The following is a 15,571-nucleotide window of genomic DNA, read 5'->3' as shown; positions in this document are numbered from 1 at the left end:
CATCAAGCACACAAAATAAAATGCGATACATTTATGAGGATTCAACTTAATGATACACAGGGCACCAAAACTCATATAAAAACAGATTCTGAGTGTGCATTCTTCTTTTCATTACAACTTTATGTTAATGTAAAAAAGTTAAACTTTGGAAATTAGAAAACCATTTACATTCCATAATTCTTTCCATAAGAATTAAATGTGTGTGTGTGTGTGTGTGTGTGTGTAAAAAAAAAAAAAATATATATATATATATATATATATATATATATATATATATATATATAATGTGTATTTAAAAGGAACCTCTTTGACAGTGTCATGTGAGGGTTGGGCAGTGCTGCTGCTGATGTTGGATCCTCCACATATGCCGTGCTGCCCTTTTACCCCTGACGACGAGCTACTTCCGGTTGGAGACGTGGCTTACACTTCTGCCATATTGAGCCGCCTTGCACACAAATAACAGTTTTATTTATCTCCACATAGCATTTATACAACCACACAAACGGCGTTCAGAAGATTAAACGCAGAAAACATATCAGACCGTGAAAATGGTGAGTTCATCTTTATTCGTTTATGGACAAACGGCTGATTTTGACGACGGGTTCCGGTTTTTACATGAGAGGTTACTGCTAGCTAACGAAATGAACCGCAGACAGATTTATTGCTGAAATGCGTATTTATTCAAGAGAGACTTTGAAATTAATGTATAGCGAAATTGTAAATTAGTTCAGTGATAATGTCACTTCTTGAGCAGTTAAACTCGCTAGTAAGGTGTGTTGTCAGTGTAAGATAAATGAGCTAACGTTAACTTACATCAGCAACATCACAAATACTGGCTGTACTGTAGGCCTGTGACTTTTCCTATCAGCTTATCATTACTTGTCTGTGATAACAAATAAGCTGTTTAAGTTGTGATTGATAACAGTAGGACGATGTGGGCTAATTCTACATGACTTTTTGTGTGTAAAATAACTAGCCCATTTGAAACATCTGTTGACGTGGTCAGATTGTGTTGATTCAGTGCTGGCATTACCATTGAGAACAATTCAGACTGTTTTTGACTTTGTTTAAATTGGTAAATTTGCAACTAGCACGTTGATCGGTTGTAGATCATGTTGACCTGTCTGTAGATCAATTGTAACAGGATGGATTGTTTCAAGGCTTTTCTATAAAATGTAGCTGAATTGGATTATTTTATTTTCCCAAGAATCGAGAGCATCAGAAATAAAAAGAAACCACTCAGGGGTTTGGGAACATGCAGAAATTAAGGGTAGATGGATAGTCATACTGTCATTTAGCCTATTGCCTGATAGTTTTTGTAAAGTTGTTTTATGGAAATGCTGATGGAAATGGCTGATATCTTAATCCCATACTAAATCATTGGGTCTGTCTTTTGTAATGTGGACTAGCTTAGGTCATAGAGGATTGCACTGTAGTATTTGAAGTGTGCAGCTATCTAGTCAGAAATGCTCTCAATGAATGCAGTGGGAAGTTTGTGTAATTTATCTCAAAACAGACCACAAAACTCTTCACCCCTTTGATTCCTTGATGATAATAAAAGAAACCCATTCATACTCTGTTACTCTGGCTGGTTTTGCTGTCTCGTGATAAGGGTTTCCATTGGCTTGAAAAACCTTGAAATATTACTGAATTTCAAAAGTGTTATTTCCAGACCTGGAAAAGTCATGGAACTAACTAACTTTATCTAATCCATGTCTAGTCATCACACTTGACTGGAAAAATTATGGAAATTCACTGGTCAGAATGTGTGGGAACCCTGCATGATATGTAATCACATTGTTGGTTTTATTAGGCGTTTCTCTGATTTGCTTCAGACAGCCTTCGTTACAGTAGTCAGTGTGTTCTGACAGCTGATCATGTGAATGTTGCAAGATGGGCTCTATCTTTGCTGCTATGAATAATTATTTATCCTAAGTTAAACAATTTATAAATGAAGTATGCAAACATTGACGCCAAATAAAGTTGTCTGTTTTGCTCTTGGAAGGAATGTAAATAAAGAATCTTACTGTGCTCTTTCAGAGCTCAAGACTAACATTTGAGAGCAGTAGCACTGGTGCCACTACGTTCTACTGATTTAGTAGCGCTGGGGGGATTTTTGATCATAATGTTAGTTTAATTATAAAATTACTATTGTTTTGCATTAATAAGGGCAGTTACTGACAATATTACATTTGTTAATTGGATATTTGACAGTAAAGCACTGAGCTTGAATTGAGATGCAGATAAAATTAACTTTTATTAACAACAGTAATGTTCAAAAACCTAGTTTTTGTTGTTCATGAGACTTTGGGACTTCCTACTTTTTTCCATATATTAGGGAGTGGAAATGGCTAATAAGTCAGTAAGTGCTCTTCTGCAACTAAATACTGGTTATAGTTGTAATTTCATGTCTTTTTTTAATCAAAGTGTTTGTTTGCCACAAAGATTTAGTTTTCCTACATCTTTCCTCACATTAAAATTAAAATTGGATAATATTTAGAGCTTTGAAGTACTGGAAAACGTGTGAATTTCACTCTTAAAGGGATAGTTCACCCAAAAATGAAAATTAGTAGCCAATGATTTACTTACCCTGAAGCCACCCTAGGTGTATATAACATTCTTCTTTCAGACGAATACAATTGGAGTTATATTAAAAAATGTCCTGGCTCTTCCAAGCTTGAAAATGGGAGTGAATGGCTGTATGTCTTTCGAAGTCCATCAAAGCGAATGCATTCATGATTAAAGTGCTCCACATGTCTCCAGGGGTTAATAAAGGCCTTCTGAAGTGAAGCGATGCATTCGTGTAAGAAAAATATCCATATTTAAAACTTTATCGACTAAAATAACTAGCTTCCGGCAGACGTTTGATTTTTTTTTTTTTTTTTTTATTGTTTCCCTAAATTTCTTGTTCAATAACTCTTCTCCAGGTGCTGTTGGCAGCAGCAATCTGCACCAAGGCAGGTAAGGCCCTGGTGTCGCGGCAGTTTGTGGAGATGACACGGACGCGAGTGGAGGGTCTGCTGGCCGCTTTTCCCAAGCTGATGAACACCGGCAAACAGCACACATTTGTGGAGACGGAGAGTGTGCGCTACGTCTACCAGCCTCTGGAAAAGCTCTACATGGTGCTGGTCACCACCAAGAACAGTAATATACTGGAGGACCTGGAGACACTGCGTCTCTTCTCACGTGTGGTACGAAAGAACCTGCATACACAGTGGAATAAAATATTTTTATGGGCAACAAAATTGTTTATTACTTCTTGATGCACATCAGTGTTCACTTTTCATTACCTGAAATTCACTATAAAAAAACGTATAACCAGTTTTTATAACGCCAAAGTCAGGCAATGTCACCGTAAATTATATGGCAGTCCATAGTTTTTACTTAGAAAAGCATAAATTTGACATGATAGTGTAAACAAACATTTACAGTTTTTCACTGGATATAGTAAGGTAACTTAGTTACAAACAAAAAGTAGCAAATTTTTATTTTTCTGTAAAATAAACAAAAAATCAGTTTTAGTAATGGAAGAAATTAGTAAAGTATTTTTCTGTAGATCTTACCTTTTTTTAATTAATTTGTACAATAGAAACTTAGACGTGTTCATCTTAGGTTTTTCAATTAAATAAAATTCACGTTTTTCAACTTTTTCACAATACAAATCGTTTTGTTACTATCAGAATTTTCAAATGAAACTGACTTGATTTGTTCATTTTACTTTTATTTTGGTAGATTCCTGAATATTGTCGTGTCCTGGAGGAAAGTGAGATTTCGGAGCACTGCTTTGACCTCATCTTTGCATTCGATGAGATTGTTGCACTCGGTTACAGAGAAAATGTCAACTTGGCCCAGATCCGGACGTTCACAGAAATGGACTCTCATGAGGAAAAGGTTTTCCGTGCCGTCAGAGAGGTAGGAAAGACATTTCTTGAGAAATAGCAAAGCAAACTTTTTTGCCATCCGTCTCTTAAAGTATTCTCTAATCCTCTTCTAATTAATGAATTTGGCAATTCCACAAAAGTCTACTGCATTTAATGACATTCTAGAAAATTCTCCCATCTGCTATACTTGCATAGCTTGGGTACATGCATTGATGCAAAGGAGGAGGATCAATATGTTCCTAATGCATGAAACAAGGTGCTGTGTGGAGTTCATAATTTAACATCCCTAATCCCAGCTATATGTTTGCTGTTTATAAACCTACTGGCAAGGGCTCTTAGTAATTATGATGCACTTTACTGTCAATTATCTTTTCTTCACTCTAAACCACTCAATTGTTCATCAGACTCAGGAGCGCGAGGCTAAGGCAGAGATGAGACGGAAGGCTAAAGAACTTCAGCAGGTACGGCGTGATGCAGAGCGTGGAAAGAAGGGTCCGGGCTTTGGTGGTTTTGGCAGCTCGGGCATGAGCAGCAGCAACACATCCATCATCACAGACACGCTGATCGAGCTTGAGAAACCCAAACCCACCCCTGCACCCGTCAGGTACAGCTATAATCTTTATAGAGTACAGCGATCCTTAACCTGTATAAAAAAGCAGCAGGCTGCAATTTTAATGCCCTTTTGTTTTAGGTCCAGTGGTCCAAGTAAAGCACTGAAACTGGTTGGCAAGGGGAAGGAGGTGGATGACTTTGTGGACAAACTCAAGTCAGAGGGAGAAAATATCATCTTGCCTGGCACAGGCAAAAGACCCTCAGATGCGTCCAAATCTCTGCCTCCTCCAACCCACACAGAGAGGTAATGATATGTATGTGTTTTTAATGCTAGAATCAGATTGAGAATAATCAATAGAACATTAGTGGAGTGTATATTCTTATTCGGTTTAATCACTTTTTATTTAGCACTACTGTTCATTAATGCATTAAAGGTCCATTTGTGGGTTTGTAAATGTAATGTCTTCTTTGTGAGGCTTTACAAATGCAAGTTAAACAAGGAAATAGATTTTTTTTTTATATATATAGATTTTTTTAATGTACTACTTCCTTTAGTTGGTTTTAGATTAAAACCTGTTTCGCACATCTTAGATCAGCAGCATGTAAAGCCCGGGACACACCAAGCCGACAATCGGCCGTCGGGCATCGTCGGACCGTTTTTCAGCGTCGGCCGACATAGTTTTTCCGTTGTGTCAGTGAGAGAGAGAACTCTGATTGGTTGTTCAGCTTAGTGAATGAGTCAGTGCTGAGAATAATAGCAAAACAGTGAGCAAAAAAGCCAGAACGGTACAGATAGAAGGCTGTAGGACAAGTGTTCCTTGGTGAAAATTTTTAAATTAACATGAGCGCAGTGGAGTAAAGAAAGTGATCAGCAGGATTGATATTCAAAACGGAAAGCACGCGCTGCTTTGTTTACTGTTTGTGTATCTGCAGCCTGTACCGTTGGTTTTCCTTTTTGAATGACAAATATAAGTGCAGAAACAGACAGTTGTCTCATTTACACGCAGGTGCAGAACGCGTATGCTAGTTGACAGTTGGCTGTAGTTCTCTCGGTGTGTTCAAGTGCATATTCTTTTCAGTGCCTATGGCTTCGTCTACATTAATCCGGATACATTTGAAAACACCGTTTTTGTTTTAAAATGCTCTCCATCCCCACTAGTGTTTTCAAGCATTTTCCAAAAGTTTCTCATCCTCACTGAAACGTCAGAAACCCTCTTAAAAGCTGATGATACAATGACGGAACAAGACATAAAGTTATCACGCAATTCTTCTGGCAGGATCATTTTATTTAGCAAAATATCTCTCCTTTTACTGATGCATCCAGGTCGCACTCACTCACCATTAAAATGCAACTGCTCTCATGTTTTGCCGCAGGACAGCAAATGCAGGTGAATTTTCTCTCATCTTTGCCGGACTGTGAAATGAAGAGTGTGCAAACTAACATATTTTAGCTACTGCGTGAAAGTGAATAGCACATAACAGGCACAATACCTATATAAACATGAATATCTATTGTTACAATATGCGTCACATGACTTTTAAAAACCCTGACAGTCCACACTACAATGCAAAAATGGCATTTTCAAAATTATCCATTTTGGAGAGCGTTTTCAAAAAGCGTAGTTTTCGTTCATAAAAACGACATCTCAGCGTGGACGGAAGGCCAAAACGGAGAAAAGATGTGTTTTCAAACGAAAATGTGTTGGTGGACAAGGCTTTTAATGGTTGCAGTATTCACACTGTATGTTTGAGCAGCATGTCAAGTAGAGTTTCAGCACTGAGCCTATTTTTGCTGCGTGTTGCACACTGAACTCAGCAGAACATATGGTGAAAATGCATCTGTTCATCAAAATTGAAGGCACATAAGCACCACTTTCTAAGGCTAACTGAATTTGGATTCCTCATGTAAGGTAGATTTTGAGTTTGACAATCAAATAATTCTCAATGACCAACTCCTTGTTTTTTTTGTTGCTTTTCTCAGAGGAAATAGGTGCCAAATGTGCCATAACCCAAAAATCACTTTATTTTCTGTACTAAGCCACATTAATTCTTATGCACCAGTATGCTGCAAACACATGATGTGTGAAACAGGACTAAGATTTGGCTTAACCCTTATGTGCTGTTGGGGATGTTTTCATCCACTATGGGGTATTTTTTAGTCTAAATTTGGCCATAACTTTCTCTGTGTTTCAGCAAATGGAATGATTTTTGGTGACAAATCTTATTTTGACACATATTTTGGGAAAATGCTTTGAAATTTTTCAAAAACTCAACAGTACACTGTGGGCAAATTTACTACCCTTTCGTTATGTTTGTGGCTGAAAACAGCCACTACTTTAAACTGCTGTAAAAATATATCAGATAAATATTTTTTTCAATTTTTTTTGCATAAATCTATTAATCAACCTCAGTCCTGCTCAAAAATACTAAATGTTTAAAAAAAATTCAGGATTTTAACTCTTTAATTGCCAAATTCGTAAATGATGTCACTGATTTGGGAAAAAACACACACAAAATGACTCATTTTCAATATAAAATGTGATTGTGGACTGGATTTTTTTTTACCTTTTATCACAGTCTTGGACATGTCAAAGATTAGAAACAACATTGGTTTTGATGCATTGTTAGTTTTTGTGCAGCATCAGATTTTAACTTTTTCTCCCTCATTTACTGTTCGTGGCTGTTTTTGCCCCATTGACTTCCATTATAACCACATTTTTTGATTGCAAAGTCATGACACCATATAATTATGCATTTTTGATTGTTGGTGGTTTTCCCTGTTGGGAAGAGGTAAAATTTGTAATTTTTACTGTTGATAACCAGGTGGCACCATTAACCCTTTAGATAGGCCTGTGCAAAAAAAAGCTTAGTTTCTGGCTTTTACATGGAGTTATATGGAGTTTATATGGAGTATAATAGCATAATAAAGTGTGTGTTTGTGTGTGTGTGTGTGTGTGTGTGTGTGTGTGTGTGTGTGTGTGTGTGTGTGTGAACTCACCTTGATGCGTCTGAGAAAATCAAAATATGCACCTCAGCTCTCAGAACTACATGGAGTAAACAAAAACAAAGTAAGTGTATTTATGCATCTGCTGCCTTTTGATGGTGAGAAATGCAGACTAAACAAAAACAAAGCAAGTGGATTTAAACGCGTGCATGCAAGCCTGCTGCTCATTTGATGGTGAGAAGAGCAGCAAGCAACATGAGAAAGGGCTTGACTTGTAGTGAAGTTTTAGAGATGATTATGCAGCCTGACCCCTCCAGCGAGCTGCATGATGTATCGTCTTCCCCCTCTGACACCACAGACTCAGGAGAGTCAGATCCTGATTTGGATGTGGCACCCTCATCATCCTCTCTAGCTTCCACTGAAGGCGAGGAGGATTCGGAGGATCCTGGATCTGGGTAGATTGGGAGAAACGGCGAAGTGTGGTTTTCCACTAACGCGGAGACAACTCCCTTTCTTCAGCCTGCCAGAGGCGTGACTCCAGGGCCGACGCGCTATGCCATCACAAAGCATAGTCATACATGTTTGTATGACTGTACAAACATGTATGTGTTGACGCAAGTCATGCTGACAATGAGGTCAATCATCTCCTCCATAAAAAACAGATTGAACACGGAATCCATGTTCTGGACCTTTGCGATGGCATAGCGCGTCGGCCCTGGAGTCACGCCTCTGGCAGGCTGAAGAAAGGGAGTTGTCTCCACGTTAGTGGAAAACCACACTTCGCCGTTTCTCCCAATCCACCCAGATCCAGGATCCTCCGAATCCTCCTCGCCTTCAGTGGAAGCTAGAGAGGATGATGAGGGTGCCACATCCAAATCAGGATCTGACTCTCCTGAGTCTGTGGTGTCAGAGGGGGAAGACGATACATCATGCAGCTCGCTGGAGGGGTCAGGCTGCATAATCATCTCTAAAACTTCACTACAAGTCAAGCCCTTTCTCATGTTGCTTGCTGCTCTTCTCACCATCAAATGAGCAGCAGGCTTGCATGCACGCGTTTAAATCCACTTGCTTTGTTTTTGTTTAGTCTGCATTTCTCACCATCAAAAGGCAGCAGATGCATAAATACACTTACTTTGTTTTTGTTTACTCCATGTAGTTCTGAGAGCTGAGGTGCATATTTTGATTTTCTCAGATGCATCAAGGTGAGTTCACACACACACACACACACACACACACACACACACACACACACACACACACACACACACACACACACACACACTTTATTATGCTTTTATACTCCATATAAACTCCATAATACTCCATGTAAAAGCCAGAAACTAAGCTTTTTTTTGCACAGGCCTATCTAAAGGGTTAATGGTTCCACCTAGTTATCAACAGTAAAAATTACAAATTTTACCTCTTCCCAACAGGGAAAACCACCAACAATCAAAAATGCATGATTATATGGTGTCATGGCTTTGCAATCAAAAAATGTGGTTATAATGGAAGTCAATGGGGCAAAAACAGCCACGAACAGTAAATGAGGGAGAAAAAGTTAAAATCTCATGCTGCACAAAAACTAACAATGCATCAAAACCAATGTTGTTTCTAATCTTTGACATGTCCAAGACTGTGATAAAAGGTAAAAAAAAATCCAGTCCACAATCACATTTTATATTGAAAATTAGTCATTTTGTGTTTTTTTTCCCCCAAATCAGTGACATCATTTACGAATTTGGCAATTAAAGAGTTAAAATCCTGATTTTTTTTTAAACATTTAGTATTTTTGAGCAGGACTGAGGTTGATTAATAGATTTATGCAAAAAAAATTGAAAAAAATATTTATCTGATACATTTTTACAGCAGTTTAAAGTAGTGGCTGTTTTCAGCCACTAACATAACGAAAGGTAGTAAATTTAAACAATGCACAAGGGTTAAGATAGGATCGTTTTGCAATTTACAATTTCTGTCTAATTTTCAGTGTGCATATGCGGGTGGAGGAAAAGATCACCCTGACGTGTGGTCGTGACGGTGGCCTCCAGAACATGGAAGTGATTGGCATGATTACCCTCAGAGTGTCTGATGAGAAGAATGGGCGTATTAGGCTAAATATCAGCAATAATGACAAGAGAGGCGTCCAATTGCAGGTGACGTTTTCTAAATGTAGCAGCATTGGCACATCATAATAATTCTGAATATGATGCTTCTTGTAATAAAATCAAATGTACTGGTATAGGCATTGGTTTGTAGTACAAAAAAATGAGTAGGGCCTATGACCAAAAAATGACCAAAACTGAAACCTATTAAATGTTTCTATGTTTTCTAAAACTACTAAGAAAAGAACACTCTTCCAACCTTTTTTTCCTTCTCTTGTAGACCCATCCCAATGTGGATAAAAAACTTTTCACAGCGGAGTCCGTGATTGGTCTGAAAAACCCTGACAAATCTTTCCCCCTGAAAACTGACGTGGGTGTGCTGAAGTGGAGACTACAGACTACAGAGGAATCTCTCATTCCACTAACAAGTCAGTCTTAAACATCTGGTTTCAGTAATACCAATAAAGCTAACAGCTTATGTCTCACTCATAGTGTCATATGACTGATGCTCATCCAATTCCTGTCTGTTTCATCTCTGCAGTAAACTGCTGGCCCTCTGAGAGTGGCACCGGCTGTGATGTAAACATCGAGTTTGAGCTACAGGATGAAACTCTGGAACTCAATGATGTAGTCATCTCTATTCCTGTACCGTGAGTAGAAGTTCATAGAATTTAGTTCAGGACCCTAATTCACTCACATTATACACCATATTAAAGTACCTTCTGCCTTTCCCCATGTGTAATGAAGCATCTTGGGGTCATTTGGTTTATTTACATTTTTCTATTGAAACTATTTCATCACAGGTCTGGAGTAGGAGCTCCTGTGATTGGTGATCTAGATGGAGAATATCGCCATGATAGCAGACGAAATGTCCTGGAGTGGTCTCTGCCCGTGATCGATGTAAAGAATAAGACCGGAAGCATGGAGTTCAGCATAAATGGCCAGCCCAATGACTTTTTCCCTGTCAGTGTCTCCTTTGTCTCCAAGGGAAGCTACTGTGACATTCAGGTAAGACAAGAGGTCATGGTTTCCCAAACTGGGGTTTGTTACGGAGCTGCAGGGGGTTTATGAACTAATTAAAAGTTAATAATCAATACAATCATAACATTTCAAATGTAAAATAAATTATTTTCAAATAATCATTTTCAAAAACACTCGCTAAAAAAGTTAAAACACTTTTTTTGTTTTTGTTTACAAGCATGCATGACCATTAACTGAAATCGGAGAACCTTGAATGTGTTGTTAAAATATTACCTTAGGGGGCAGAGCTCAACACTAAGGATTTTTTTGTCCCACACCACAAAAAAGTAATGAATAAAGTAAAATATTTGTTGTTTTCATTGTTTTTGACCCATGCAACCTTGTATTGTGATAAATAAGGTTGACTTCTCACACAGTGTGCAATACCAAACTGAGTTCTTTTGCTGCTGCTTGCAATTAAATGTTTAATTTTGGAAGACTTAAAAGCACATGCTAATGATAAACTCTCGTGACGATGCAGCACTGGCCCGATCAGGACAGTGACAGTCTTTATTGTTGAGCCCTGTGGGAGCTATCAAAGTTTGTTAAACCCTGGGTTAGGGATTAAAATTTTCTTCAAATGATCTTTTGACATGTAAGAGGTCATTGTACTATAAAAACATCCTGGAAGTTTCAGAACTCAAAACAGCTTTTATTGAAACCAAGCTCCAAAAATTACTCTTATCGGATTTTGTCACATTATAATGTAATAGTGCGACAAACCGCCTACAGTCACGTTAGTGAGATAAGAAGGAGAGAAGAGAGATGTATGATCACTGGACTAAAAATAACATTATCTTCCAAAGGATCCTAATACTAGGAAAGTGGTTATTTATGTGAATCTATGTGAATTTGTTTGTTTGGTACATTTCTTTGGTTTGGATTCTTTGGTAAATCAGTCGCATTTTGGTGCAGGCTTTGCAAACAGACTGTAAGATATGGACCCGACAGTAATGCCACAACATGCAAGAAACCATGTTCATTCTAATGCCTAATCTGTGATCAGTGATTTTTGATATGTAATGATTCATGTACAGTCAGTTCTTTGTCTCAAAATCGTTTATTGCCGTTTATGCGTCACTAAATCAAGCCAGTGACTAAATGGTAAACTTCACATTGTTTCTCGTAGTAGCATTAAAATGGTATTCAAATTGTGATCAAATTATATACAAAAAGCGATCAAAGAACGCTCCCTATATAATCGTTGGAGCTGTCAATCAAACAGCGTGAGTTTATCAGTGACTCTGGCCAAAACTCCCGTTATAATCAATGACGCTGTCTACAATGCACAATGAATCTCTTATTTACATCATGTTTGCATTTAGTTACGATGAAAGCATTTGTGAGAAATCGAGTTGCAATAACGAGATCACTGCAGTCATGCGCTCAACAGACATGTCTGTCATCGGCTACAATGCTCATCGCTGCAAACTTTCATGTCACGGGAGTAGATCTAAATATAATGTTGTAATCAAAACTTTTCACAATTAGTTAATCTCAACAGCTGTAATAGTAAAAACATAGTAAAAGTTTGAGAGAATTCCACGTGAAATGCTTAGTTCATATGCAAAGATGTTAGCCAATCAAAGCAGTGGGCGTTTACACTGAAGTCTCACAGCAGACACGCCCCTTAAAACAGCGCATTCAAATCAGAGGCCTAAAATTAGGGTAAAAAATGGCATTTTATTTCTAAATTGACAGAAAAAAATTATGTATAAATCATACTAACATTATAACTAAGTGCACCTCAGGAAACATTATAAAGTTATAAAAATGCAGTTCATGACCCCTTTAAATGCAAAAAAATTAAACTCACGTTTCCCTCTTTTTTTGTCCTCTTTTCTCTTTGTTCATGTTCTCTCCTGTCAGGTCACTAAGGTGTCTCAAGTGGATGGGGACAGCCCGGTTCGGTTCTCCACAGAAACATCATTTGTGGTCGACAAGTATGAAATACTATAAAAGGAAACATCACTAACAAAATTCCACCCAACTTTGACAGAAGAGCAGATAAATGGACTGAAAACATTCATATAAATAAAAGAAGGGAGAGACATACAAATGGAGGGACAATGCAATCTTTATCATCTTCAGCAGTACTTTAATGGGATTCTGCTTGCTTTTTTATCCCCTAAAAAGAAAATGAAGTCATTTTAGACTTTACTGGCAGTATTGGCTGTACCAAATTTGTTTCACGAAGTAACCTTCTTCATAAAGGCCAGTGAGTATCAGCAAGGGTTGGGGCTAAAATGGAGACTTTTTCAGAAGGGAGGTGGGCTGGTGGAGCTTTATTTATTTGATGCCATCATGGCAGTATATATTTGAATTGATGGTTCATATACCTTCACTGTAAGGGTCAAGTTGCTCATGTCATTTCTTTCAGTTTGTGGTTTTCTAAAGTTTCATTTTCATTGTGCTGTGAACTAACTTTTTTGAAACACTAGAAGATTGTTGTACCTTGCTTGCAATAGCCTTTTCGTCCATATCCTGAAATGTCTGTAGACATTGTTTTGTCTTTCTTTATGTCATTCATACTCCTTGTTTTGTCTAAAATATATTTCATCTCCTGTTTAGACATCTCTCATGTTTAAGAACCATATCTGTGCTTGGATCTTTGTGTAACTCGCTGTTTTCTTGCTTTGCGTTGCTTTAGTGTAGTAATGCCAACCTTTAAGGAAATGGAAGATATAGTAGTTCATTTTCAAAACTTTATTTCCAGTATCATGGACATCTGAGGGCAATTTGACAAACTATTAAAATTGAAAAACATTTAAAGCCATTAACAACATACAGTATAGTACAGTGAGTTGTTTAATTTAAGCTGAAAGCATTGCGGTGCTTCAAAAATGAGAACTCAGTTTGTCTGGTTTATATCATGTTTTCTATTGAAAGCAGGAACTGCAGGCTTGGACTTTCATACTGCTAAAAGGCAACCTGCTCATTCTTATCTGAAATGTGTTGTATGTAGATAAAGCCGCTCAGTGGAGGATCGGGATCATGTGTGTCTCTTGACTGTCAGTGATTGTGAATGGGTTTTCAGGGAGGGACCTCTGGTCTCAAATCAGCATTAAGAGTGGTTCCCAGCCTGCCAAGTCATCATCCCAAACTTCAGTCTCAACCCCACATGGCCCCCACTGAAGAAAAGAGGCCTCCCTTGCTGTCTTGGTTCCAAATAATGCCTTGAATGTCTCCGCATATTTTGATGATGGGAAGGGCGTATTAAATGTTTTGTTTTGGTTTTCATGGAATCATAATGTGGATTTGGGGAATGGTATAAAGACTTAAGAGATTTTTTTGTAATCTTGTAAAATAACTAATTAGGGATTCATGTTAAAGAACATTCCAGTGTAAACTTAAAAAAAATCAATAAAGAGTCTAAAAAGGATCTTTTGTGAACTGTACTTTTTTCTGCAGTTAATGTGTCCTATTTGAATGATTATCACAATGTAAACAACGTTATGTTATAAAATCATTTATGGTCTGGAATGCTGAAATATGTTGAAGTGCATCTGATTTTAGAATAAAACGATTACAAAGCCATATCAGTCCACCAGTATTTGCATGAAGCAGCACTATTTTTGTCACCCAGACACGTGAATGATTCATGTTTTTCTGTTTTGTTCTTTTTTTCCACCTTAAAACTAGCATGGAGAGTTGATGTACGTTTTTACAGGCTGGGCTTTTCTCATACGTGTTTGTTAGAAGCACTGAACGTATTATTATTGTCTGTATGTCAATCTTAATTTGGGAAAACATGAACCGAGGAAAAGAGAAATTAGGGGAGTTATTTTTCCATCCCTCATGTTTTGGAAGAAATGCTGTACAGTTGTGGATCTTTTATTTTTAAAGTGTCAGCTGCAGAGGTGGACAGTAACAAAGTACACTTTTTGAGTATCTGTACTTTACTTGAGTATTATTTTTTCTGGAAACTTTTTACTTTAACTTCAATACATTTGAAAGACAAGTAGTAACGTCAGTCAGGGGATGATTTTGGTTGCATTTTGGTTGGAAATGAAAGTCGGGTTGGCGTCAGAACCCGACGTCTGAATGACGTCACCATCCGATGTCCGACAGACGTTGGATTTTGGTTGGAAATGAAAGTCAGGTTGACAACAGAACCCGACTGATGTTGGTTTCTGACGTCAACCCGTTTGTCCAACGTTGGAGATTAATGTCTCTTGGATTCTCAGATTAATCTGGCTTGGATTCTGACATCAACCTGATTTCCATATTCAACGTTGGGTTTGGTCTTCTAAATGTAAATTTTGTCATTGTTTTGGAGCACACAAGCTTATAGATAACAGTAAGGCTAATATATTCATACTAAAAGCCAAAAAAATAAATAAACATAATTAGGGCACTATTTGAGGGAACAGCCATTTGGGTGTCCGAAACCATTGTGGACGTTACTGAGTGCACGTATTCAATCTCACATTCAAGGCAAGGCAAGTTTATTTATGTAGCACATTTCATACACAATGGCAATTCAAAGTGCTTTACATAGAAGAAATTAAAATAATAAAAAGAAATAAGAATAATTAAAACGGTTTAGAAAAATAAAATAAAATACAGTACAGTACAAACAGTCGGACGAACAGCGGCACAGTGCTCAATCAGTAAATGCATAGCTAAACAGATGTGTTTTGAATCCCACTACTAGAACTATTCAATCCCACTACTAGAACTGTGTTCTAGAAATAAATTTTATATTGACACGAGGGTAGGTAGGCAGGCATATATTCAGAGGCATAAGGTACTGTAAGTATTACATACAAATGCAACAATAATAAAACAGTGCATTGACATTTACTTTTTACTTTTGATACTTAAGTACTTTTAAAAACAAGTACTTCTGTACTTTTACTTAAAGGGTTAGTTCACCCAAAAATGAAAATTCTGTCAGTAATTACTCACCCTCATGTTGTTCCAACCCCGTAAGACCTTCGTTCATCTTCGGAACACAAATTAAGATATTTTTGATTAAATCTGAGAGCTGGATCACTCCTCCATAGGCTTCTAAAGACGTTATAACTTGCTGGCCCAGAAAATGCATTAAAGACATCGTTAATATAGTCCAA

General features: G+C 37.5%; 1 protein-coding gene across 1 annotated transcript; it reads left to right on the top strand.

Annotated features, from left to right (window-relative positions):
- Window positions 1-388: 388 nt before the first annotated feature.
- On the top strand, window positions 389-13,878 carry arcn1a (archain 1a). The gene is made up of 10 exons (XM_084115442.1): window positions 389-551; window positions 2,928-3,191; window positions 3,733-3,912; window positions 4,286-4,485; window positions 4,573-4,737; window positions 9,362-9,527; window positions 9,757-9,904; window positions 10,018-10,126; window positions 10,280-10,484; window positions 12,366-13,878. Exons 1-10 carry the CDS (start codon window positions 549-551, stop codon window positions 12,453-12,455), a joined length of 1,530 nt encoding a protein of 509 aa, XP_083971568.1. The 5' UTR covers window positions 389-548; the 3' UTR covers window positions 12,456-13,878.
- The last annotated feature ends 1,693 nt before the right edge of the window (window positions 13,879-15,571 follow it).

The sequence above is a fragment of the Abramis brama genome (genome assembly GCF_963993115.1).
Source record: "Abramis brama genome assembly, chromosome: 5".
Classification (NCBI taxonomy): Eukaryota; Metazoa; Chordata; class Actinopteri; order Cypriniformes; family Leuciscidae; genus Abramis; species Abramis brama.
This window is presented reverse-complemented; position numbering and strand designations above follow the sequence as displayed.